General features: G+C 54.7%; 3 protein-coding genes across 6 annotated transcripts in view; 2 read left to right on the top strand and 1 right to left on the bottom strand.

The window, feature by feature from the left end:
• The window catches only part of RBM10 (RNA binding motif protein 10), a 58,633-nt gene extending 47,401 nt beyond the window's left edge, over positions 1 to 11,232 (bottom strand). For 2 of the 4 annotated variants that reach the window (XM_090126330.1, XM_090126328.1), the window contains exons 1-6: positions 9,601 to 9,614; positions 9,323 to 9,402; positions 8,270 to 8,438; positions 6,184 to 6,366; positions 4,606 to 4,675; positions 1,116 to 1,189 (exon numbers count right to left, since the gene is read on the bottom strand). In XM_090126330.1, the coding sequence (XP_089982456.1) occupies positions 1,116 to 1,189; positions 4,606 to 4,675; positions 6,184 to 6,366; positions 8,270 to 8,438; positions 9,323 to 9,339 (513 nt within the window). In that variant the 5' untranslated portion in view covers positions 9,340 to 9,402; positions 9,601 to 9,614. Of the gene's footprint in view, positions 1 to 1,115; positions 1,190 to 4,605; positions 4,676 to 6,183; positions 6,367 to 8,269; positions 8,439 to 9,322; positions 9,405 to 9,454; positions 9,467 to 9,600; positions 9,615 to 11,155 lie in introns of those variants that run through there. The other 2 variants (XM_090126329.1, XM_090126331.1) reach the window with 2 other exon arrangements.
• A 335-nt stretch (positions 11,233 to 11,567) lies between these two features.
• Positions 11,568 to 19,217, top strand: NDUFB11 (NADH:ubiquinone oxidoreductase subunit B11). Its single transcript, XM_090126551.1, has 3 exons — positions 11,568 to 11,746; positions 15,270 to 15,400; positions 19,004 to 19,217. Exons 1-3 carry the CDS (start codon positions 11,597 to 11,599, stop codon positions 19,125 to 19,127), a joined length of 405 nt encoding a protein of 134 aa, XP_089982677.1. The 5' UTR covers positions 11,568 to 11,596; the 3' UTR covers positions 19,128 to 19,217.
• Positions 19,218 to 25,817: 6,600 nt separating this feature from the next.
• UBA1 (ubiquitin like modifier activating enzyme 1) overlaps positions 25,818 to 27,473 on the top strand; it is a 115,220-nt gene continuing 113,564 nt past the window's right edge. Inside the window, exon 1 of the mRNA XM_090126664.1 lies at positions 25,818 to 25,931. The gene's annotated coding sequence lies outside the window, so the exon portion shown is untranslated. The remainder of the gene's footprint in view (positions 25,932 to 27,473) is intronic.

Below are 27,473 nucleotides of genomic sequence, written 5' to 3'. Positions count from 1 at the left end.
GTATAGACCAGTACAAAACAGAATGGACCAGTGAGAAGCAGTATAGAGCAGTACAAACCAGTTAGAACCAGTACAAACCAGTACAGACCAATTAGAACCAGTATGAACCAGTAAGGACTGGCATGGACCAGTATGGACCAGTAAGAACCAATCAGAACCAGTTACAACCACCACGGACCAGTTAGGACCAGTACAGACCAGTAAGAACCGGTATGGACCAATTAGAACCAGTACAGACCAGTTAAAACCAGTATAGACCAATTAGCGCCAGTACGGATCAATAAGAACCAGTTAGAACCAGTACAGACCAGTTAAAACCAGTACAGACCAGTACAAACCAGTACTGACCAGTAAGAACCAATACGGGCCAGCACGGACCAGTATAAACCAGTACAAACCAGTACAAACCAGAAGAAATCTGTACAGACCAGTAAGCACCAGTACAAACCAGTAGCTCCCAGTACAAACCAGTACACGCCACAAAAGACCAGTACGAACCAGTACGAACCAGTAGCTCTCAGTACAAACCAGTACAGACCAGTAGAGACCAGCAGCTCCCAGTACAGACCAGTATAAACCAGTACAAACCAGTACAGACCAGCTGCTGCCCTTCCAGCGCGGCCACCCCCCCCTCCCAGTGCAAACCAGTAAAAACCACTACATACCAGTACAGACCAGTATAAATCAGTATAAACCAGTACAGACCAATACAAACCAGTACAGACCTGAGCAAACCAGTAGCCTCCAGTACAGACCAGTAACCACCAGTACAGACCAGTAGCTCCCAATACAAACCAGTACAAACCAGTACAGACCAGTAGGTCCCAGTACAAACCAGTACACACCAGTAGCTCCCAGTACAGACCAGAAACCACCACTTGCTCCCAGTACAGACCAGCAGCTCCCAGTACAGACCAGTACAAACCAGTAGCTCCCAGTTGCTCCCAGTACAAACCAGTAACCCCCAGTACAGACCAGTAACCACCACTACCAACCAGTAGCTCCCAGTACAGACCAGTACAAACCAGTAAAGCCCAGCAGCCGCCCCTCCCAGCTCGGCCGCCCCTCCCCCACCCACCCCAGTACAAACCAGTATCCCCAGTTTGGGGCGGCACCTGGTTGGCGTCCATCCAACGCGAGGCCTCCTGGACGTGGTGGAACTCAACGAAGGCGAATCCACGGCTCTGACCTGCAAGGACCTGTGGTCAGCAACCAATGGGAAGGCAGCTTACACGACCTGTAAGGTCAGCGCCCAATGGGAACGCAGCTTACAGGACCTGAAAGGATCAGCGACCAATGGGAACTCAGCTTACAGGACCTGTATGGGCCAGCAACCAATGGGAATGCAGCTTACGGGTCCTGCAAGGGTCAGCACCCAATGGGAACTCAGCTTACAGGACCTGTATGGGCCAGCAACCAATGGGAACGCAGCTTACAGGACCTGCAAGGGTCAGCGCCCAATGGGAATGCAGCTTACAGGTCCTGCAAGGGTCAGCACCCAATGGGAACTCAGCTTACAGGACCTGTATGGGTCAGCAACCAATGGGAATGTAGCTTACGGGACCTGTATGGGTCAGCAACCAATGGGAACGCAGCTTACAGGACCTATAAGGGTCAGCACCCAATGGGAACGCAGCTTACAGGACCCAACACCATAGAGGGACCCATAGGAATCCATTGGCGGCCCAACAGGACTTTGACCTTCCAGGACCCAACACTATAGGAGCTGACTTTATAGGATCTGATCTTACAGGACCTGACCCCATAAAAGGACCCATGGGAACCTATAGGAAACTCTAACAGGATCTTCACCTTCTAGGACCTGACCCTATAGGACCTGACCCCATAAAGGGTCCCATAGAAACCTATGGGCAGCCCTATAGGACTTTGACCTTCCAGGACCTGGCGCTATAGAAGCTGATCTTATAAGATCTGATCTTACAGGACCTGACCCCATAAAAGGACCCATAGGAACCTATAGGAAACTCTAACAGGATCTTCACCTTCTAGGACCTGACCCTATAGGACCTGACCCCATAAAGGGTCCCATAGAAACCTATGGGCAGCCCTATAGGACTTTGACCTTCCAGGACCCGACGCTATAGAAGCTGATCTTATAAGATCTGATCTTACAGGACCTGACCCCATAAAAGGACCCATGGGAACCTATAGGAAACTCTAACAGGGTCTTCACCTTCTAGGACCTGATCTTACAGGACCTGACCCCATAAAGGGACCCATAGGAACCTTGGTGGCCCTATAGGATCTCAACCTTCCAGGACCCGACGCTGTAGAAACTGATCTTATAGGATCTGATCTTACAGGACCTGACCCCATAAAGGGACCCACGGGAACCCATAGGCGGCCCTATAGGACCTTCACCTTCTAGGACCTGACCCTATAGCACCTAATCTTACAGGATCTGATCTTATAGGATCTGATCTTATAGGATCTAATCTTACAGGACCCGACCCCACAGAGAAACCCATGGGCGACCCTACAGGACCTCAACCTCCCAGACCTCGACCCTATAGGACCCCAACCCTATAGGATCCCAACCCTACAGGACCCAACTCACAGAACCTCAACCTTCCAGGACCTGACCCTATAAGACCCGACGCTATAGGACTTGATCCTACAAGATCCAACCCTACAAGAGCCGACCCTATAGCACCCTGACCCCACACAGGGACCTATAGAAACCCGGGAGAGACCCTATAGGACCCCGACCCCGTAAGACCCCGGCCCTATAGGACCCTGACCCCGTAAGACCCCAATCCTATAGGGCCCTGACCCCATATAGGAACAGGAACGGACATCCATGAGGTGAGACAGCAGGCTTCGTTCTATGGGGTCAGCACCCATGGGTGCCACTTCTCTATAGGGTCAGCACCCCTGGGTGCATTAATTCTATAGGGTCAGCATCCTTGGGTGCTCCTGGATATGGGATCAGCACCCCTGGGTGCCCTAATTCTATGGGGTCAGCACCCCTGGGTGCTCCTTTCCTATAGGCTCAGCACCCCTGGGTGCCCCTGGATATGGGATTAGCGCCCCTGGGTGCTCCTGGATATGGGATCAGCTGGGTGCTCCTGGATATGGGATCAGCACCCCTGGGTGCTCCTGGATATGGGATCAGCACCCCTGGGTGCTCATTTCCTATAGGCTCAGCACCCCTGGGTGCTCTAATTCTATAGGGTCAGCACCCCTGGGTGCTCCTGGATATGGGATCAGCACCCCTGGGTGCCCTAATTCTATAGGGTCAGCACCCCTGGGTGCTCCTTTCCTATAGGCTTAGCACCCCTGGGTGCCCCTGGATATGGGATTAGCACCCCTGGGTGCTCCTGGATATGGGATCAGCTGGGTGCTCCTGGATATGGGATCAGCACCCCTGGGTGCCCTGATTCTATAGGGTCAGCACCCCTGGGTGCTTCTTTCCTATAGGCTCAGCACCCCTGGGTGCTCCTGGATATGGGATCAGCACCCCTGGGTGCTCCTTTCCTATAGGGTCAGCACCCCTGGGTGCTCCTGGATATGGGATCAGCACCCCTGGGTGCTCCTTTCCTATAGGGTCAGCACCCCTGGGTGCTCCTGGAGAAGGAATGAGCACCCCTGGGTGCCCCAAAACGAGGGACGGGCACCCCTGGGTGCCCCCAAAGAACAGGATCAGCACCCCTGGGTGCTCCTGGGAATGGGATGGGCACCCCTGGGTGCCCCCTGATTTATAGGATCAGCACCCCTGGGTGCTCCTAGGTGTGGGACCAGCACCCCTGGGTGCCCCTAAGAATGGGATTAGCACCCCTGGGTGCTACTCGAAGAGGGATGGGCACCCCTGGGTGCCCCCTGGGAATGGGATCAGCACCCCTGGGTGCTCCTAGGATTAGGATCAGCACCCCTGGGTGCTCCTTTCCTATAGGGTCAGCACCCCTGAGTGCTCCTGGATATGGGATCAGCACCCCTGGGTGCTCCTTTCCTACAGGATCAGCACCCCTGGGTGCCCCTAGGAGTGGCATGGGCACCCCTGGTTCCACTTTTCTATAGGGTCAGCACCCTTGGGTGCTCCCTGGAATCGGATCAGCACCCCTGGGTGCTCCTTTCCTATAAGATCAGCACCCCTGGGTGCTCCTAGTTGTGGGATCAGCACCCTTGGGTGCCCCTGGGAATGGGACCAGCACCCCTGGGTGCTCCTAGGATTGGGATCAGCACCCCTGGGTGCTCCCTGGGAATAAGATCAGCACCCCTGGGTGCTCCTAAGAGTGGGATGGGCACCCCTGGGTGCCCCCTGGGATGAGATCAGCACCCCTGGGTGCTCCTGGGATTGGCTCAGCACCCCTGGGTGCCCCTAAAGGTGGGATGGGCACCCCCGGGACCCCTTCCCTATAGTATCAGCACCCCTGGGTGCCCCCTGGGATTGAGCTCAGCACCCCTGGGTGCTCCTCTTCTATAGACCCAGCACCCTTGGGTGCCCCCAAACCAGCACCCCCGGGTGCTCCTTTACAGCAGAGCCTTCTACCTCCTTTACCCCTTCCCTCCCCACCTCCTGAGGGTCGGGGTGACCCCCCCCCACCTGACCCCCCACCCATGGGTGCCCCCCACCCAAAAACTCACCCGAAGATTTGTTGCGCATCAGCCGCACCTCCCTGGGCTGCACCCCCTGAGCCTGAAGCAGAGCCCGGATCTGGGGGGGGGGGGGAGAAAATTTGGGGGGGGGGGGAGGGTCAGCGGGGTCCCCACAAATGGGTGGGGGTCCCCAAGGGTGGGGGAGGGGAGGGCGGTTGCACCCAGGGGTGAATGGGAGAGACTGGGGGGAGGGGGGCACCGATGGGTGAATGGGGGCGATGGGGGGGGATGGGGAGGGAATGGGGGCAGGGGGTGGGGCTACAGGAAAGGAAGGGGCGGAGCTAGAAGCAAAGTGGGCGGGGCTACATGTGTGGGCGGGGCTAAAAGGGGCGGGTTTGAAGCAGAAGGCAGGGTTACAGGAAGAGGGCGTGGTTTGAAGGGAGATGAGGGCGTGGCTACAGGAAGGGGCGGGGTTTGCAGGGAGAGGGGCGTGGCTACGGAGGGGGCGGGGTTTGATGATGGGGGTGTGGCTACAGGGAGGGGGCGTGGCTTCAGAAGGGGGCGGGATTTGCTGAGAGAGGGGCGTGGCTACAGGAAGGGGAGGGGTTTGCTGGATGGGGGTGTGGCTATGGAGGGGGCGGGGTTTGATGACGGGGGGCGTGGCTACATGGATGGGGGCGGGGTTTGGTGGGAGAGGGGGCGTGGCTTCAAAATGGGGTGTGGTTTGAAGGGAGATGGGGCGTGGCTATGGGAAAAGGGGGCGTGGCTGCAGGTTGAAGGGGTGGAGCTGTAAGAAGGGGGCGGGGCTATTCTGAAAGGGGCGGGCCAATAAGGGGCGTGGCAGTGAGAAAGGGGGCGGGGCTATTTAGGAGGGGGCGTGGCTATTTAGTAGGGGGTGTGGCTAAGGAAAGGGGGCGTGGCCATGGGGAACGGAGCAGAGAATTGGTGCTTTGGAAGTGGGCGGAGCTATAAGGAAAAGGGCAGGGCTTCTCAAAAGGGGGCGTGGCTTCCCTTCCCATTCATCCCATTGAGGAAAATTTAAAGGGCCAGCGCACCACATTTGATCCCCTCCCCAAAATTTGGGTGTAGGACCCCAATATGGGACTTGAACCCCGACAGGGGGCGTGGCTTCCATGAAGAGGGCGTGGCTTCTCAAAAGGGGGCGTGGCTTCCCACTCATCCCAATGAAGAAAATTTAAAGGGCCAGCACACCATATTTGATCCCCTCCCCAAAATTTGGGTGTAGGACCCCAATATGGGACTTGAACCCCGAGAGGGGGCGTGGCTTCCATGAAGAGGGCGTGGCTTCTCAAAAGGGGGCGTGGCCTCCCTACCCATTCGTCCCACTGAAAAAATTTAAAGGGCCAGCGCATCACATTTGATCCCCTCCCCAAAATTTGGGTGTAGGACCCCAATATGGGACTTGAACCCCGACAGGGGGCGTGGCTTCCATGAAGAGGGCGTGGCTTCTGAAAAGGGGGCGTGGCTTCCCACTCATCCCACTGAAAAAATTTAAAGGGCCAGCGCACCACATTTAATCCCCTCCCCAAAATCAGGGCGTAAGACCCCAAAATGAAGACCCCCCCCCCAAAAATGGGTTGAGGACCCCCCCCCCAAATTGCTCACGTCGTTCTCGGTGGCCGCCTGGGGCAGCATCCGCAGCATCACGATGGTGCTGGCACGGGGCTCCTCCTCGGCTGCTTCGGGTCTGTAGTCCTGGTCCCTATAATCCCCATCGGCCCCAAAGGGTAACGGGGGGGCTGAGGGGGGGTCCCGCTTCCGGGGGGGGTCTGGAGACTCGTAGGGAGGCTGGAAAAAGGGGAGAAAGGTGAGATATGGGGAGGGGGAAAAGGGGGGGGGTTGGGGGATGTGGGTGGGGGGGGAGGAATGGGGGGAGAATGGGCGGTTAATGGGGGGTTAATGGGGAGAAATGGGGGAAAATGGGGGAGATGTGGGAAATTGGGGGAGAATGGGGGGAGAATGGGGAAAAATGGGACAAGTTGGGGGAGAAATGGGATAATTGGGGGCGAATGGGGGGAGAATGGGGAGAATAATAGGGAGAAATGGGGGAAAAGTGGGGAGAAATGGGGGAAAAATGGGGAGAAATGGGAAATTGGGGGAGAATGGGGGGAGAATGGGGGGAGAAATGGGGAGAAATGGGGAGAAGTGGGGAAAACTGGGTGAAAAATGAGGGAAATTAGAGGACAAATGGGAAATTGGGGAAGAATGGGGGGAGAATGGGGGGAAGAATGTGGAGAAATGGGGAGAAATGGGGGAAAATGGGGGAAATTGGGGAAGAAATGGGATAATTGGGGGCGAATGGGGGGAGAATGGGGAGAAATGGGGAAAAATGGGGGAAAAATGGGGAGAAATGGGGGAAAATAGGGGAGAAATGGGAAATTGGGGGAGAATGGGGGGAGAATGGGGGGAGAAATGGGGAAAAATGGGGGAAAAATGGGGAAAAATGAGGGAAATTAGGGGACAAATGGGAAATCGGGGGAAAATGGGGGAGAATGGGGGGAAAAATGGGGAGAAATGGGGGAAAAATGGGGAAAATGGGGGAAATTGGGGGAGAAATGGGAAATTGGGGGAGAATGGGGGGAGAATGGGGGGAAGAATGTGGAGAAATGGGGAAAATTAGGGGAAAAATGATGGAAATTAGGGGACAAATGGGAAATTGGGGAAGAATGGGGGGAGAATGGGGGGAAGAATGTGGAGAAATGGGGAAAATTGGGGGAAAAATGGGGGAAAATTGGGGAGAAATGGGGAAAATTGGGGAGCAATGCGGAGAAATGGGGGAAAAATTGGAGGAAATTGGGGGAAATTGGGGAAGAATGGGGGGAGAATGGGGGAATAATGGGGAGAAATTGGGGAAAATTGGGGATATTGGGGGAAAAATGGGGGAAAAATTGGGGAAAATGGGGAAAATTGGGGAGAAATGGGTGAAAAATGGGGGAAATTGGGGAGAAATGGGAAGTTGGGGAAGAATGGGGGGAGAATGGGGGGAAATGATGGGGAAAAATGGGGGAAAGTTGGGGAATAATGGGGAGAAATGGAGAAAATGGGGGAAAAATGGGGGAAAAGTGGGAGAAATTGGGGAGAAATGAGGAAAAAATGGGGAGAAATGGGAAACTGGGGAAGAATGGGGGGAGAATGGAGGAAATAAAGGGGAGAAATGGGAGAAAAATGGGGAGAAATAAGGGGAAAATGGGAAATTGGGGAACAAATGGGGAGAATTGGGGGAAAACTGGGGCAAAGTGGGGAAAAATGGAGGAAAATTGAGAAAAATGGGGAAAATTAGGAAAAAATGGGGAAAATTGGGAAAAAAATATGGAGAAAATTGGGAAGAAGTGAGAGAGATTGGGGGAAATCTGGAGAAAATTGAGAGCAATTTGGGAAAAAAATGGCTAAAAATTGGGAAAGTGGGGGAAAATGGAGAAAAAAGGGGAAAAATGGGGAAAACGAGAAATTGGGGAAAACAGGGAAAATTTGGGGGAAAATGGGGGAAAAATTGGGGAAAAATTGGAAATTGGGGAAGAATGGGGGGAGAATGAAGGAAATAATGGGGAGAAATGGGGGAAAATGGGGAGAAATGGGGAGAAATTGGGGAGAAATGGGGGAAAAAGGAAAAAATTGGGAAAAATGGGGAAAAATGGGGGAAAAATTGGGGAAAAATTGGGGGAAAAATTGGGGATAAATTGGGGGGCAAAACCTGGGGGGGGGTCCCTGAAGTTTGGGCTCCATCCGGGGGTCCCCCGTAGCCACGATAATCCATATCGCGATAGTCGTGATCCCGTTGGCTGCGAGATCCCCCAACTCCAGGGGGGCTTTCGGGGGGGGGGGCGGCCCCATAACGCCCCGTCCGGTCACCCCGACCGCCCCTATATGGGAAAAAGGGGGGGGGGGTTAAAAAAGGGACCCCAAAAAGCCCCCAACCCCATTTTAGGGACCCCCACCCCATTTTATCCCAATCCCCCCCACTTTTAGGGTCCCCCCACCCCCATTTTAGGGACCCCCATCCCCCCCATTTTATCCCCACTCCCCCCTCACTTTTAGGGCCCCCCACCCCATTTTATCCCAACCCCCCCCACTTTTAGGGTCCCCCACCCCCATTTTAGGGCCCCCCACCCTTTTATCCCAATCCCCCCCACTTTCAGGGTCCCCCCCCACCATTTTTGGGACCCCCACCCCCCCATTTTACCCCAACCCCCCCCATTTTATCCCCATCTCCATCTTAGAGACCCCCCCCACTTTTAGGGTCCCCCACCCCCATTTTAGGGACCCCCATCCCCCATATTTTATCCCAACCCCCCCCACTTTTAGGGTCCCCCAACCCCATTTTAGGGACCCCCACCCCACATTTTATCCCAATCCCCCCCACTTTTAGGGTCCCCCCACCCCCATTTTAGGGACCCCCATCCCCCCCATTTTATCCCCACTCCCCCCGACTTTTAGGGTCCCCCCCCCATTTTGGGGTCCCCCCCCACTTTTAGGGCCCCCCACCCCATTTTATCCCAACCCCCCCCACTTTTAGGGTCCCCCCCATCCCCATTTTTGGGACCCCCCCCCATTTCATCCCAACCCCCTCCACTTTTGGGGTCCCCCACCCCATATTTAGGGACTCCCACCCCTATTTTGGGGTCCTCCCCCCATAAGGTCTCAATTTTTAGGGTCCCCCCCCATATTTAGGGTCCCCACCCCCCACTTTGGGATCCATCCCCCCCCCATGGGGTCTCTCCTTTTTGGGGTCCCCCCCCCCCCTTACCTGCGTTCATATTCCATGTCTGATGCTGGCGCCTGCGGGGGGGACACAGTAACTGGGATGAACTGGGATGAACTGGGATGAACTGGGAAGACACAAAGGAAGCACTGGGTTGAACTGGGATGAACTGGGATGGACTGGGATGGGCTGGGAAGACACAAAGGAGGCACTGGGATGAACTGGGATGAACTGGGGGGCACTGGGAAGACACAAAGGAGGCACTGGGATGAACTGGGAAGACACAAAAGAAGCACTGGGTTGAACTGGGATGAACTGGGATGGACTGGGATGAACTGGGAAGACACAAAGGAGGCACTGGGATGAACTGGGATGAAATGAGATGGACTGGGATGAACTGGGAAGACACAAAGGAGGCACTGGGATGAACTGGGGGGCACTGGGAAGCCACTGGGATGAACTGGGATGGCACAAAGGAGGCACTGGGATGAACTGGGATGAAATGGGATGAACTGGGAAGGCACTGGGAAGACACAAAGGAGGCACTGGGATGAACTGGGATGAACTGGGATGAACTGGGGGGCACTGGGAAGCCACTGGGAGGCACTGGGATGGAATGGGGTGAACTGGGAAGGCAATATGGTGGCGCTGCGATGAACTGGGACAAACTGGGATGGAATAGGATGAACTGGGAAGAGTCTAAACAGGCACTGGGATGAACTGGGACGGACTGGGATGAACTGGGATGAACTGGGAAGACACAAAGCAGGCACTGGGATGAACTGGGATGAACTGGGATGGGCTTGGAAGACATAAAGGAGGCACTGGGATGAACTGGGATAAACTGGGATGAACTGGGATGAACTGGGAAGCCACAAAGGAGGCACTGGGATGAACTGGGGAGCACTGGGAAGCCACTGGGAGGCACTGGGATGGAATGGGATGAACTGGGAAGACAATATGGTGGCGTTGGGATGAACTGGGACAAACTGGGATGGACTGGGATGAACTGGGAAGACACAAAGGAGGCACTGGGATGAACTGGGATGAACTGGGGGGCACTGGGAAGCCACTGGGAGGCACTGGGATGGAATGGGGTGAACTGGGAAGGCAATATGGTGGCGCTGGGATGAACTGGGACAAACTGGGATGGAATAGGATGAACTGGGAAGAGTCTAAACAGGCACTGGGATGAACTGGGACGGACTGGGATGAACTGGGATGAACTGGGAAGACACAAAGCAGGCACTGGGACGGACTGGGATGAACTGGGATGGGCTGGGAAGACACAAAGGAGGCACTGGGATGGAATGGGATGAACTGGGAAGGCAATATGGTGGTGCTGGGATGAACTGGGATGAACTGGGGGGCACTGGGATGGACTGGGATGAACTGGGAAGAGTCTAAGGAGGCACTGGGATGAACTGGGATGGACTGGGAGGCACTGGGATGAAACTGGGATGAGATGGGATGAACTGGAACGAACTGGGTTGGACTGGGATGAACTGGGAAGACACAAAAGAGGCACTGGGACGAACTGGGAGGGACTGGGAAGAGTTTAAGGAGGCACTGGGATGAACTGGGCTGAACTGGGCTGGGCCCCAAAAGCCAACAGCCGCCACGTGAAGCCCCCACCAAGCCCCGCCCACCTCATTACCATACAAACCACGCCCCCATCCATCCACTAAGCCCCGCCCCCACCCAATCAAGCCCCGCCCCCTGCCTCCAAGCCCACCAATCAGAATCCTTCTTTCCCGTTACGCCCCTCCCGCCCCAATTAAGCCCCCCTCGATCCCATTCACCCCCCTCCCCGTTAGGCCACGCCCCCTCCGTTAGGCCCCGCCCCACTCCGGCCCCGCCCCGCCGCTCCGTTCCCACCTCCGCTCTCCGCCGCCGCCGCCGCCGCCGTTTCTCCGCCGCAAAATGGCGGCGCCGCGCCGCACCCGCTCCGCCCCTCGCCCTTCCCAGCGTTCTCATTGGTCGGATCGGACGCCACTCAGGCGTTCCGCAGAGCTCATTGGTTCTCGGCTCAGAGGGGCGGGGCGGAAGCTGTGGGGCGTTCCGAGGGGGCGGGACGCGGAGAGCGCGCTGTATCGCTATTGGCTGAGCTCCGCGAAGGCGCTCTCTGATTGGTAAACAGGGGGAAAGAAGTGACGGAAATGGTGAGGGGGTGGGACTTAGCGCGCGTGCCGCTTTGCTATTGGCTGAACTCCCCGGAGCCTCTCTCCGATTGGCGAAACGGAAGGGGGCGGAGCGAAACAACCGCATTGGCGGCCGGGAGGGAGCGGAAGCGGCGGGGGAGGGACTTCCGGCGGCAAGATGTCGGCGCTGGGGAGGGCGATTCGGTCGTGGCGGGGTCCGTGGGGAGCGCGGGGGAGGAGCGCGGGAAGCGGAGCCGTCGTGGCGGCGCCGCGGGAAACGATCGGAGCGCATCGGGAGGAGGAAACGTGGGAGGAGGCGCAGCGGAAGGTGGGCGGGGCCTGGAGGAGGGGGCGGGGCCTGAGGGTGGCCTATTGAAGGGGGCGTGGTCTTGGGAAGGGGCGGGCCTGAGGGAAGGGGGCGTGGTCTGTGGAAGGGGCGGGGCCTGTGGGGGCTATGCGCGGGAGGGGGCGGGATCTGCGAGGTGATTGGCTGCGAAGGGGTGGTATGATAATGAGGGGGCGGGGCGTCGGGTGGCTGCTGTTGGGCTATGGGGCCCGGCCCAGTGCCTCCCAGTTCATCCCAGTAACTCCCAGTGCCCTCCCAGTATGGGCTCACATCCCCCATTCCTGCTCCCAGTGCCTCCCAGTTCATCCCAGTAAGTCCCAGTGCCCTCCCAGTATGGGCTCACATCTCTCATTCCTGCTCCCAGTCCCTCCCAGTTCATCCCAGTAACTCCCAGTTCATCCCAGTGCATCCCAGTACCATCCCAGTTCACCCCAGTTCATCCCAGCTCATCCCAGTAACTCCCAGTGCCCTCCCAGTATGGCCTCACATCCCCCATTCCTGCTCCCAGTTCATCCCAGTAACTCCCAGTTCATCGCAGTACCCTCCCAGTCCCTCCCAGTTCATCCCATTTCATCCCAGTGCTTTCCCAGTATGGCCTCACATCCCCCATTCCTGCTCCCAGTCCCTCCCAGTACCATCCCAGTATCTCCCAGTTCCTCCCAGTGCCCTCCCAGTAGGGCCACACATCCCCTATCCCTGCTCCCAGTGCCTCCCAGTGCCTCCCAGTTCATCCCAGTTCCTCCCAGTGTCCTCCCAGTATGGGCTCACATCCCTCATTCCTGCTCCCAGTCCCTCCCAGTTCATCCCAGTTCATCCCAGTATCTCCCAGTGCCCTCCTAGTAAGGCCACACATCCCCTATCCCTGCTCCCAGTCTCTCCCAGTTCATCCCAGTAACTCCCAGTGGCCTGCCAGTAAGGTCCCACATGCCCAATCCCTGCTCCCAGTTCATCCCAGTATCTCCCAGTTCCTCCCAGTGCATTCCCAGTAAGGCCCTACATGCCCAATCCCTGCTCCCAGTTCATCCCGGTGTCTCCCAGTTCATCCCAGTAACTCCCAGTGCCCTCCCAGTATGGGTTCACAGCCCCCATCCCTGCTCCCAGTCCCTCCCAGTTCATCCCAGTACCATCCCAGTGCCCTCCCAATAAGGCCCTACATCCCCAATCCTGGCTCCCAGTTCATCCCAGTTCATCCCAGTCCCTCCCAGTGCCTCCCAGTATGGGTTCACAGCCCCCATTCCTGCTTCCAGTCCCTCTCAGTGTCTCCCAGTTCATCCCAGTACCTTCCAGTGCCCCCCAGTCCATCCCAGTTGCTCTCAATTCCCTCCCAGTTCACCCCAGTTCCATCCCAGTTCCCACCCAGTCCCTCCCAGTTACCCCCAATTCCCTCCCAGTCCGCCCCAGTTCCCTCCCAGTCCACCCCAGTTCCATTCCAGTTCCCTCCCAGTTCTCCCCATTGCCCAGACTGACACCGAGGGGGCGTGGCCAAATGAAAGGGGGCGTGGCTTAAGGAAAGGGGGCGTGGTCTAAGACAGACGGGCGGAGCCTAAGGGCCACCCTAACCAATGAGGGGCAGAGTCTAATACACCAAGGGGCGTGGTCTTAAAAGGGGGCGTGGCCAATGGGCAGTGCTCGGTGATTGGGTGGAGTCCGAATGAGGGGCGTGGTCACAGCGTGTGGGCGGGGCTAAAGGGTGTGGGCGGGGCTTAGTGGGAAGAGATTTGGGGGGATTTCGTCGCGTTTTTGTAACTTTTTCCTTTTAATTTTTTTATTCTTTCCTTTTTCCTTCTCTTTCTGCCATCATTTTCTTCCGTCTCTTTTCCCATTTTGTTATTTTGTCTGCTGGTTTTGTTTTTTGAAAATTTGGGGTTTTTTTTCATCTCACTTCTCCCTATTTCCCTCCATTTCTCCCCCATTTCTCCCCATATTTCCCCCATCTTTCCCCCATTATTCCCCATTTCTCTTCATTCTTCCCCATTTCCCCCCATTTCCCACATCATTCCCCGTTTCTCCCCATTTTTCCCCCATTATTCCCCATTACTCCCCCACTATTCCCCATTTCTTCCCATTTCTTCACCAATTCCCCCCATTTCTCCCCATTTTTCCCAATTATTTCTCATTTCTCCCCATTTCCTCCCATTATCCCCCATTTCTCCCCATTATCCCCCATTTTTCCCCCATTTCTCCCCATTATCCCCCCCATTTTTCCCCATTCCCACCATTTCTCCCCATTTCTCCCCATTATCCCCCCAATTTCCCCCTTTTCTCCCCCATTTCCCCCCTTTCTCCCCATTATCCCATATTTCTCCCCATTATCCCCCCCAATTTCCCCCGCTTCTCCCCCATTTCCCCTATTACCCCCCCATTTCTCCCATTTCACCCCATTTCTCCCCATTATCTCTCCCAATTTCCCCCATTCCCCCCTACTCCCCCCCATTTTTCCCCATTCTCCCCCATTTCTCCCCATTATCACCCCCATTTTTCGCCATTCCCCCCATTCCCCCCCATTTCTACCCATTATCCCCCGTTTCTCCCCATTATCTCCCCCAAATCCCCCCATTTCTCCCCCATTTCCCCCATTACCCCCCCATTTCTCCCCATTCTCCCCCATTTCTCCCCATTATTCCCCCCAAATCCCCATATTTCTCCCCCATTTCCCCCATTACCCCCCCATTTCTCCCCATTTCTCTCCATTCTCCCCCATTTCTCCCCATTATCCCCCCCATTTCTCCCCATTCCCCCCCATTTTTCCCTATTATTCCCCCCAAATCCCCACATTTCTCCCCCATTTCCCCCATTACCCCCCCATTTCTCCCCATTTCTCCCCATTGCCCCCCCATTTCTCCCTATTTCTCCCCATTTCTCCCCATTATCCCCCATTTCTCACCATTATCCCCATTTCTCCCCATTATCCCCCCCAAATCCCCCTATTTGTCCCCCATTTCCCCCATTTCTCCCCATTATCCCCCCAATTTCCCCCTTTTCTCCCCCATTTCCCCCATTGCCCCCCCATTTCTCCCCATTTCTCCCCATTTTTCCCCATTATCCCCCATTTCTCCCCATTATCCCCCCAATTTCCCCATTTTCTTCCCCATTTCTCCCCATTTCTCCCCATTATCCCCCATTTCTCCCCATTATCCCCCCAATTTCCCCCTTTTCTCCCCCATTTCTCCCCATTTCTCCCCCATTTCTCCCCATTTCTCCCCATTTTTCCCCATTATCCCCTATTTCTCCCCATTCCCCCCCATTTTTCCCCATTTCTCCCCATTATCCCCCCCAAATCCCCCCATTTCTCCCCCATTTCCCCCATTACCCCCCCATTTCTCCCCATTTCTCCCCATTCTCCCCCATTTCTCCCCATTATCACCCCCATTTTTCGCCATTCCCCCCCATTCCCCCCCATTTCTCCCCATTATCCCCCGTTTCTCCCCATTATCCCCCCCAAATCCCCCCATTTCTCCCCCATTTCCCCCATTACCCCCCCATTTCCCCCCCCCCGCCCCCCCAGCACCCCGATCTCCATGGTTTTTACACTGACCCCGCTGCTGATCTGGCCAACGCTCGCGCCGTCTTCATTGCCGGGGTTTCGCTGGCGCTGGTTTTGGGATCGGCCTTCCTGCATTACCTGCCTGATACGGGGTAGGGGGCTGGGGGGGGGGCAATGGAGTCAACGGGGTCAAGGGGGTCAATGGGGGCAACGGGGGCAATGGGGTCATTGTGGTCAATGGGGGCAGTGGGGGCAATGGGGTCAACGGGGTCAATGGGGGCAATGGGGACAATGGGGTCATTGTGGTCAATGGGGACATTGGGGGCAATGGGGTCAACGGGGGCAGTGGGGTCAATGGGGGCAATGGGGTCATTGGGGTCAATGGGGGCAATGGGGTCAACAGGGGCGTTGGGGGCAATGGGGGCATTGGGGTCAATGGGGTCAAGGGGGGTATTAGGGGCAATGGGGTCAGTGGGGTCAATGGGACAATGGGGTCGATGGGAGCAATGGGGGCAGTGGGATCAATGGGGACATTGGGGTCAATGGGGGCAATGGGGGCGTCGGGGTCAATGGGGGCAGTGGGGTCGATGGGGTCAATGGGGTCAGTGGGGTCAATGGAGTTATTAGGGAGATTGGGGTCAACGGGGTCAATGGGGTCAATGGGGGAAATGGGGGCAATGGGGTCAACGGGGGCAATGGGGTCAATGGAGTCATTAGGGAGATTGGGGTCAACAGGGGTATTGGGGTCAATGGGGGCATTGGGGACAATGGGATCAATGGGGGCAATGGGGTCAATGGGGACATTGGGGTCAATGGGGTCAATGGGGGCATTGGGGTCAATGGGGACACTGGGGTCATTGGGGGTTAATGGGGTTAATGGGGACAGTGGAGTCAACGGGGTGAATGGGGACATTATGGGGTCAATGGGGACATTATGGGGTGAGTGAGAACATTGGGGTCAACAGGGATATTGGGGTCGAGGGGGGCAATGGGGTCAACGGGGACATTATGGGGTCAATGGGGATTTTGGGATCAATGGGAATATTGGGGTCAGCGGGGATATTATGGGGACATTGGGGTTAATTGGGACAGTGGGGTCGTTATGGGGTCAGGGGGGACATTGGGGTCAATGGGGATATTGGGTTCAATGGGGACATTGGGGTCAATGGGGACATTGGGGTCAATGAGGAAATTGGGGTCAATGGGGTCAATGGGGACGTTATGGGGTCAGTGGTGACTTTGGGTCAATGGGGATATTGGGGTCGTTATGGGGTCAATGGGGACTTTGGGCTCAATGGGGTCAATGGGGACATTATGGGGTCAGTGGGATCAATGGGGTCGTTATGGGGTCAGTGGTGACTTTGGGGTCAATGGGGTCTTGGGGATATTGGGGTTGTTATGGGGTCACTGGGGACTTTGGGCTCAATGGGGTCAATGGGGACATTATGGGGTCAATGGGGACTTTGGGCTCAATGGGGTCAATGGGGACACATTGGGGTCAATGGGGACATTATGGGGTCAATGGGGATATTATGGGGTCAGTGGGATCAATGGGGTCGTTATGGGGTCAGTGGGGACTTTGGGCTCAATGGGGTCAATGGGGACACATTGGGGTCAATGGGATCAATGGGGTTGTTATGGGGTCAGTGGTGACTTTGGGGTCAATGGGGTCGTTATGGGGTCAGTGGTGACTTTGTGGTCAATGGGGTCTTGGGGACATTATGGGGTCAGTGGGATCAATGGGGTCGTTATGGGGTCAATGGGGACACATTGGGGTCAATGGGATCAATGGGGTCGTTATGGGGTCAATGGGGACTTTGGGCTCAATGGGGTCAATTGGGACATTATGGGGTCAGTGGGATCTATGGGGCCGTTATGGGGTCAGTGGGGACTTTGGGCTCAATGGGGTCAATGGGGACATTATGGGGTCAGTGGGATCAATGGGGTCGTTATGGGGTCAATGGGGACTTTGGGCTCAATGGGGTCAATGGGGACATTATGGGGTCAGTGGGATTAATGGGGTCGTTATGGGGTCAATGGGGACTTTGGGCTCAATGGGGTCAATGGGGACATTATGGGGTCAGTGGGATCAATGGGGTCGTTATGGGGTCAATGGGGACACATTGGGGTCAATGGGATCAATGGGGTCGTTATGGGGTCAATGGGGACTTTGGGCTCAATGGGGTCAATGGGGACATTATGGGGTCAGTGGGATTAATGGGGTCGTTATGGGGTCAATGGGGACTTTGGGCTCAATGGGGTCAATGGGGACATTATGGGGTCAGTGGGATCAATGGGGTCGTTATGGGGTCAATGGGGACACATTGGGGTCAATGGGATCAATGGGGTCGTTATGGGGTCAATGGGGACTTTGGGCTCAATGGGGTCAATGGGGACATTATGGGGTCAGTGGGATTAATGGGGTCGTTATGGGGTCAATGGGGACTTTGGGCTCAATGGGGTCAATGGGGACATTATGGGGTCAATGGGATCAATGGGGTCGTTATGGGGTCAATGGGGACACATTGGGGTCAGTGGGATCTATGGGGCCGTTATGGGGTCAGTGGGGACTTTGGGCTCAATGGGGTCAATGGGGACATTATGGGGTCAGTGGAATCAATGGGGCCGTTATGGGGTCAGTGGGGACTTTGGGCTCAATGGGGTCAATGGGGACATTATGGGGTCAGTGGGATCAATGGGGTCGTTATGGGGTCAATGGGGACACATTGGGGTCAATGGGGATATTGGGGTTGTTATGGGGTCAATGGGGACTTTGGGCTCAATGGGGTCAATGGGGACACATTGGGGTCAATGGGATCAATGGGGTCGTTATGGGGTCAATGGGGACTTTGGGCTCAATGGGGTCAGTGGGGACACATTGGGGTCAATGGGGACATTATGGGGTCAGTGGGATCAATGGGGCCGTTATGGGGTCAGTGGTGACTTTGGGGTTAATGGGGACTTCGGGGTCATTGGGGTCGTTATGGGGTCAATGGGGTTAATGGGGACATTGGGATCAATGGGGACATTGGGGTCAATAGGGACATTATGGGGACATTGGGGACAATGGGGACGTTATGGGGTCAATAGGGTCTTTGGGGCCAATAGGAATATTGGGGTCAGTGGGGGTATTATGGGGACATTGGGATCAATGGGGTCAATGGGGACATTATGGGGTCAGTGGGGACTTTGGGGTCAATGGGGATATTGGGTTCAATGGGGACATTGGGGTCAATGGGGTCAATGGGGTCAATGGGGACGTTATGGGGTCAGTGGTGACTTTGGGGTCAATGGGGTCTTGGGGATATTGGGGTTGTTATGGGGTCAGTGGGGACATTATGGGGTCAATGGGGTCAATGGGGACATTATGGGGTCAGTGGGATCAATGGGGTCGTTATGGGGTCAATGGGGACACATTGGGGTCAATGGGATCAATGGGGTTGTTATGGGGTCAATGGGGACTTTGGGCTCAATGGGGTCAATGGGGACATTATGGGGTCAGTGGGATTAATGGGGTCGTTATGGGGTCAATGGGGACTTTGGGCTCAATGGGGTCAATGGGGACATTATGGGGTCAATGGGATCAATGGGGCCGTTATGGGGTCAGTGGTGACTTTGGGATCAACACCGTTGGCTGACAATGAGGGCAGGGCTGCTTATAGGATCCCCTATATGAGACACAACGTTTTTGGGGGGGTGTTGGATGTCCCTATAGGGGGGTTTGGGGCCTTATGGGGTGACCCCATCCCCTATAGGTTACAGCAGTGGTCGCGCCGTGAGGCCGAGCGCCTCATTCGGGATCGGGAACGCCGGGGGCTGCCCCTAATTGACCCTAATTACTACGACCCCGCACGCCTGGCTTTGCCCCCCCGGGATTGAGGTCGACCCTATAAGGCGGATCCCCCGCCTCACCCCATTGCCCACCCTATAAGTGTTACCCTATGAATAAAGCTTTGGGGTTGGATCTTTTTTAGGGTTTTTTGTCTTTTTTTTTTTTTTTGTAGGGTTGGGTGGTTTGGGGGGGAGTCCTGTGGGACCGTAGAGGTCATGTAGACCCCAAATCCCACCCCATAAAACCCAGGATCCCATATAGACCCCATAGAGACCCCAAATCCCACCCCATAGAGACCCCAAATCCCACCCCATAGACCCCAGGATCCCATATAGACCCCATAGAGACCCCAAATCCCACCCCATAAACCCCAAGATCCCATATAGACCCCATAGAGACCCCAAATCCCACCCCATAGACCCCAGGATCCCATATAGACCCCATAGAGACCCCAAATCCCACCCCATAGACCCCAGGATCCCATATAGACCCCATAGAGACCCCAAATCCCACCCCATAGAGACCCCAAATCCCACCCCATAGACCCCAGGATCCCATATAGAACCCAGGATCCCATATAGACCTCAATCAGACCCCAAATCCCACCCCATAGACCCCAAATCCCATATAGACCCCAAATCCCACCCCATAGACCCCAGGATCCCCTATAAAGTGCAACAGACCTTAAATCCAACCCCGTAAAGCCGAAGATCCCATATAGACCCTGTAGACCCCATACAGACCCCAAATCCCACCCCATAAACCCCAGGATCCCATATAGACCCCAATCAGACCCCAAATCCCACCCCATAGACCCCAAATCCCATGTAGACCCCAAATCCCACCCCATAGACCCCAGGATCCCATATAGACCCCGTAGTCCCCATATAGACCCCAAATCCCACCCCAGAGACCTTAGGATCTTATATAGACCACATACAGACCCCAAATCTCATCCCATAGATCCCAGGATCCCATATAGACCCCATATAGACCCCAAATCTCACCCCATAGACCCCAGGATCCCATATAGATCTTATGGTCCCCGTGTAGACCCCAAATCCCTCCCGTAGACCCCAGGATCCCATATAGACCCTGTAGTTCCCATATAGAACCCAAGTCCCACCCCATGGCCCCCAAGATCCCATATAAACCGCATATAGATCTTAAATCCCACCCCATAAGCCCAAGGATCCCATATAGACCCCATATAGACCCCAAATCCTACCCCAGAGACCCCAGGATCCCGTATAGACCTTATAGTCCCCATATAAATCCCAAATCTCACCCCATAGACCCCAGGATCCCATATAGACCCCACACAGACCCCAAATCCCACCCCAGGGACCCCAAGATCCCATATAGACCCCAAATCGCACCCCATAAACCCCAGGATCCCATATAGACCCCAAATCCTACCCCATAAACCCAAGGATCCCATATAGACCCCATACACACCCCAAATCCCACCCCATAAACCCCAAGATCCCATATAGACCCCAAGTCCCACCCCAGAGACCCCAGGATCCCATATAGACCCCATACAGACCCCAAATCCCACCCCATAAACCCCAGGATCCCATATAGACCCCAAATCCCACCCCATAAACCCAAGGATCCCATACAGACCCCATACAGACCCCAAATCCCACCCCATAAACCCCAAGATCCCATATAGACCCCAAGTCCCACCCCATAAACCCCAGGATCCCATATAGACCCCAAATCCCACCCCATAAACCCAAGGATCCCATATAGACCCCATACAGACCCCAAATCCCACCCCATAAACCCCAAGATCCCATATAGACCCCAAGTCCCACCCCAGAGACCCCAAGATCCCATATAGACCCCAAATCCCACCCCATAAACCCCAAGATCCCATATAGACCCCAAGTCCCACCCCAGAGACCCCAAGATCCCATATAGACCCCAAATCTCACCCCATAAACCCCAGGATCCCATATAGACCCCAAATCCTACCCCATAAACCCAAGGATCCCATATAGACCCCATACAGACCCCAAATCCCACCCCATAAACCCCAAGATCCCATATAGACCCCAAGTCCCACCCCAGAGACCCCAAGGTCCCATATAGACCCCAAATCCAACCCCATAAACCTCAGGATCCCATATAGACCCCAAATCCCACCCCATAAACCTCAGGATCCCATATAGACCCCATACAGACCCCAAATCCCACCCCATAAACCCCAAGATCCCATATAGACCCCAAGTCCCACCCCAGAGACCCCAAGATCCCATATAGACCCCAAATCCCACCCCATAAACCTCAGGATCCCATATAGACCCCAAATCCCACCCCATAAACCCAAGGATCCCATATAGACCCCAAATCCCACCCCATAAACCCCAAGATCCCATATAGACCCCAAGTCCCACCCCAGAGACCCCAAGATCCCATATAGACCCCAAATCCCACCCCATAAACCTCAGGATCCCATATAGACCCCAAATCCCACCCCATAAACCCCAGGATCCCATATAGACCCCATACAGACCCCAAATCCCACCCCATAAACCCCAAGATCCCATATAGACCCCAAGTCCCACCCCAGAGACCCCAAGATCCCATATAGACCCCAAATCCCACCCCATAAACCTCAGGATCCCATATAGACCCCAAATCCTACCCCATAAACCCAAGGATCCCATATAGACCCCATACACACCCCAAATCCCACCCCATAAACCCCAAGATCCCATATAGACCCCAAGTCCCACCCCAGAGACCCCAGGATCCCATATAGACCCCAAATCCCACCCCATAAACCTCAGGATCCCATATAGACCCCATACAGACCCCAAATCCCACCCCATAAACCCCAAGATCCCATATAGACCCCAAGTCCCACCCCAGAGACCCCAAGATCCCATATAGACCCCAAATCCCACCCCATAAACCTCAGGATCCCATATAGACCCCAAATCCTACCCCATAAACCCAAGGATCCCATATAGACCCCATACAGACCCCAAATCCCACTCCATAAACCCCAAGATCCCATATAGACCCCAAATCCCACCCCATAAACCTCAGGATCCCATATAGACCCCAAATCCCACCCCATAAACCTCAGGATCCCATATAGACCCCAAATCCCACCCCATAAACCCAAGGATCCCATATAGACCCCATACAGACCCCAAATCCCACCCCATAAACCCCAAGATCCCATATAGACCCCAAGTCCCACCCCAGAGACCCCAAGATCCCATATAGACCCCAAATCCAACCCCATAAAACTCAGGATCCCATATAGACCCCAAATCCCACCCCATAAACCCAAGGATCCCATATAGACCCCATACAGACCCCAAATCCCACCCCATAAACCCCAAGATCCCATATAGACCCCAAGTCCCACCCCAGAGACCCCAAGATCCCATATAGACCCCAAATCCCACCCCATAAACCTCAGGATCCCATATAGACCCCAAATCCCACCCCATAAACCCAAGGATCCCAAATAGACCCCATACAGACCCCAAATCCCACCCCATAAACCCCAAGATCCCATATAGACCCCAAATCCCACCCCATAAACCCAAGGATCCCATATAGACCCCAAATCCCACCCCATAAACCTCAGGATCCCATATAGACCCCAAATCCCACCCCATAAACCTCAGGATCCCATATAGACCCCATACAGACCCCAAATCCCACCCCATAAACCCCAAGATCCCATATAGACCCCAAGTCCCACCCCAGAGACCCCAAGATCCCATATAGACCCCAAATCCCACCCCATAAACCTCAGGATCCCATATAGACCCCAAATCCCACCCCATAAACCCCAGGATCCCATATAGACCCCATACAGACCCCAAATCCCACCCCATAAACCCCAAGATCCCATATAGACCCCAAGTCCCACCCCAGAGACCCCAAGATCCCATATAGACCCCAAATCCCACCCCATAAACCTCAGGATCCCATATAGACCCCATACAGACCCCAAATCCCACCCCATAAACCCCAAGATCCCATATAGACCCCAAATCTCACCCCATAAACCCCAGGATCCCATATAGACCCCAAATCCCACCCCATAAACCTCAGGATCCCATATAGACCCCAAATCCTACCCCATAAACCCAAGGATCCCATATAGACCCCATATAGACCCCAAATCCCACCCCATAAACCCCAGGATCCCATATAGACCCCAAATCCCACCCCATAAACCCAAGGATCCCATATAGACCCCATACAGACCCCAAATCCCACTCCATAAACCCCAAGATCCCATATAGACCCCAAGTCCCACCCCAGAGACCCCAAGATCCCATATAGACCCCAAATCCCACCCCATAAACCTCAGGATCCCATATAGACCCCAAATCCCACCCCATAAACCCAAGGATCCCATATAGACCCCATACAGACCCCAAATCCCACCCCATAAACCCCAAGATCCCATATAGACCCCAAGTCCCACCCCAGAGACCCCAAGATCCCATATAGACCCCAAATCCCACCCCATAAACCTCAGGATCCCATATAGACCCCATACAGACCCCAAATCCCACCCCATAAACCCCAAGATCCCATATAGACCCCAAGTCCCACCCCAGAGACCCCAAGATCCCATATAGACCCCAAATCCCACCCCATAAACCTCAGGATCCCATATAGACCCCAAATCCCACCCCATAAACCCAAGGATCCCATATAGACCCCATACAGACCCCAAATCCCACTCCATAAACCCCAAGATCCCATATAGACCCCAAGTCCCACCCCAGAGACCCCAAGATCCCATATAGACCCCAAATCCCACCCCATAAACCTCAGGATCCCATATAGACCCCAAATCCCACCCCATAAACCCAAGGATCCCATATAGACCCCATACAGACCCCAAATCCCACCCCATAAACCCCAAGATCCCATATAGACCCCAAATCCCACCCCATAAACCCCAAGATCCCATATAGACCCCAAATCCTACCCCATAAACCCAAGGATCCCATATAGACCCCATACAGACCCCAAATCCCACCCCATAAACCCCAGGATCCCATATAGACCCCAAATCCCACCCCATAAACCCAAGGATCCCATATAGACCCCATACAGACCCCAAATCCCACCCCATAAACCCCAAGATCCCATATAGACCCCAAGTCCCACCCCAGAGACCCCAAGATCCCATATAGACCCCAAATCCCACCCCATAAACCTCAGGATCCCATATAGACCCCATACAGACCCCAAATCCCACCCCATAAACCCCAAGATCCCATATAGACCCCAAATCCCACCCCATAAACCTCAGGATCCCATATAGACCCCAAATCCCACCCCATAAACCCAAGGATCCCATATAGACCCCATACAGACCCCAAATCCCACCCCATAAACCCCAAGATCCCATATAGACCCCAAATCCCACCCCATAAACCCCAAGATCCCATATAGACCCCAAATCCTACCCCATAAACCCAAGGATCCCATATAGACCCCATACAGACCCCAAATCCCACCCCATAAACCCCAGGATCCCATATAGACCCCAAATCCCACCCCATAAACCCAAGGATCCCATATAGACCCCATACAGACCCCAAATCCCACCCCATAAACCCCAAGATCCCATATAGACCCCAAGTCCCACCCCAGAGACCCCAAGATCCCATATAGACCCCAAATCCCACCCCATAAACCCAAGGATCCCATATAGACCCCATACATACCCCAAATCCCACCCCATAAACCCCAGGATCCCATATAGACCCCATACAGACCCCAAATCCCACCCCATAGGCCCCATAGGCTGCCTGAAGGTACCCCCAGACACCTATAGGCTCCTTTCAGGCACCTATAGGATTCTGGAAGCCACTTTGGGGTCCCTATATGGCATCCGAAAGGCCCTATAACCTAAGGGTCGCTATAGGCACACATAGGGCCCCTATAGGGCACCTATAGGGCCCTGTAAGCCCCTATAGAGGACCTATAGAACCCCATAAGGCCCCAAGAGACTCCTTTAGGGTATCTATAGGGACTGTAACGAGCCCTATAGGGCACCTGTATGGCCCTATAAGCCCCTAAAGGGCACCTATAGACCCCCATAAGGCCCCTATAAGCCCCTTTAGGGCATCTATAGGGCCTGTAACGGGCCCTATAGGGCATCTATATGGCCCTATAAGCCCCTATAAGCCCCTTTAGGGCATCTATAGGGCCTGTAACGAGCCCTATAGGGCATCTATGTGGCCCTATAAGCCTCTGTAATTCTTAGTATAGATAAGCAAAACCCCATATGGCACCTATACGGCCCTATAAGCCCCTATAGGGTACGCACAGATCCCCATAGGGCCCATTTCGCCCAACTTTATGGGGTCCTTCGGCCCCTCTAAGGCCCTATGAAGCCCTAAAAGCCGCCTCCAGAATTCCCCTATATGGGGGGGCTGTGTATCTATGGTCCCCTATATGGCCCTATAGGACCCCGTGGGCACCGCGTTCTTTTTGACCCCTCCCGGCCTCCGTACGCGCGCTGCTGTGTCACGAAGCCACGCCCCTCGTCCGTGCGTGATGACGTCAGGACGGAAGCAAAGGGCGTGGCTTTGGGCCCATCGGGAGAGGAAGGGAGGGGCTGGAGCTTCCGACCAATCAGAGAGCAGACGAGCGGCGGAAGTCCCACCCTTCTTCCTCCCTCTACCCAATAGAAAGCGAGGCGCGGGTCGGCGGCCAATAGGAGGAGAGGGGAGGGGCGGGGCTTAGAGGCGGGGCCGGGGAGCGGCGGGGAGCGGCGCCGCCATCTTGTCGCGGAGGAGCCGAGAGCTGCGGGCGGGACCCGGCGCGGGGCCTGGACAGCGCCATTGGTACGGAGCGGGACGGAAAGGGCCGAAAAGAGCCGAAAAGAGCCGAAAGGAGCCGAAAGGAGCCGGGAGGGGCCGGAGGGGGAGCGGGGAGGGGGGGGGGGGGCAGCGGGGCCTAATTGGGGGGGGTAATTAATTAATGGGGGGGTAATTAATTAACGGGGGGGGGGGTGATTAGCGCGGGGTGTTAATGGGTGGGGCGTTAATTGGGTTGGTTAATTAATTGGGGGCACCCCCCCCCGGATTGGTGGGGAGGGTGGTTAATTGGGGTGGTTAATTAGTGGTTAATTGGTTAATTAATTGGGGAATCCCCCCCCTTTTGGTTAATTGGGGTGGTTAATTAAGGGGGAGCTGATTGATTGGGGGATTAATTGGGTGGGAGGGTTGTTAGCGGGGAGGGTCGTTAATTGGGGGGGGTAATTATTGATTGGTTGGTTAATTAATGGTTAATTAATTGGGGACCCACGTGGTTAGTGATGAGATTATTAATTGGGGAGCACATTAATGGGGAAGCTCATTAACCGGGGTGCTTAATTAGTCGGGAAATGCGTTAATTGGGGAGCCTGCTAATGGGGATCCCTTGATTAATGGGGGAATTCATTAATTGGGGGGCTTAATTAATAGGGGAAGGCATTAATGGGGACCCCCTTGTTAATGAGAAATCTCATTAGTTGGGTTCCTTAAGTGGGAAATGCGTTAATTGGGGAGCGCTGTTAATGGGGACCCCCTGATTAATGGGGAAGTTGGTTAATTGGAAGCCTTAATTAATTGGGAAATGCGTTAATGGGGGACCCTGCTAATGAGGAAACTCATTAATTGGGGTGCTTCGTTAATTGAGAAATGCATTAATTGGGGGCACCGTTAATGGGGACCCTTTGATTAACGGGGAAGCTCGTTAATTGGCATCTTTAATTAGTTGGGGACCCCTTGATTAGTGGGGAAGATCGTTAATTGGGGTGCTTAATTAGTTGGGAAATACGTTAATTGGTGAACCCCGTTAGTGGGGAACCTCATTAATGGGGATTTGTCATTAAGGTGGGAGCCGTAATTAATTGGAATCTCATTAATGGGTGATGTCATTAATTGGGAAACGTTGATTGGTGCTCCTCGTTAATTGGGAACCCCAGTAATAGTGATTGTTAATTGCTAACGAATCTCATTAACGGGGATCGATGATTAACGAGGAGCCCAATTAACAGAGAAGCTCGTTAGTGGGGGTCGCTACTTAACTGCTATTAATTGGGAACCCCATTAATGGGGATCTTCAATTAGTTGGAAACGCTGTTAATTGGAATCCCTGATTAATGGGGGATCCTGTTAACGAGCTCCCCAATTAATGCGGGATCCTCCATTAATTGGGACCATCGTTAATTGGGATCCCCGTCAGTTGGGGCTCTTAATTAATTGGGGAGCCGACTAATGAGGAGTTGTGATTAGCTGGGAACTTCATTAATGGGAATCAGGGATTAATAGAGGGCCTAATTAGTGGGGGTCCGTCATTAATTGGGGAGGTCATTAGCGGGGGTTCCTAATTAATGTGTAGTG

The sequence above is a fragment of the Phasianus colchicus genome, chromosome 29 (genome assembly GCF_987193195.1).
Source record: "Phasianus colchicus chromosome 29, bPhaCol1.hap1.1, whole genome shotgun sequence".
Taxonomy (NCBI): Eukaryota; Metazoa; Chordata; class Aves; order Galliformes; family Phasianidae; genus Phasianus; species Phasianus colchicus.
Note: the sequence above shows the minus strand (reverse complement) of the source record. Positions and strands in the feature narration are given on the sequence as shown.

Excerpts from the sequence above, each read along its gene's own strand:
- NDUFB11 (XM_090126551.1), top strand. The coding sequence starts at position 11,597 with ATGTCGGCGCTGGGGAGGGCGATTCGGTCGTGGCGGGGTCCGTGGGGA. Across the intron at positions 11,747-15,269 it reads GGGAGGAGGCGCAGCGGAAG|CACCCCGATCTCCATGGTTT; the intron begins GTGGGCGGGGCC and ends CCGCCCCCCCAG. Across the intron at positions 15,401-19,003 it reads CATTACCTGCCTGATACGGG|GTTACAGCAGTGGTCGCGCC; the intron begins GTAGGGGGCTGG and ends CATCCCCTATAG.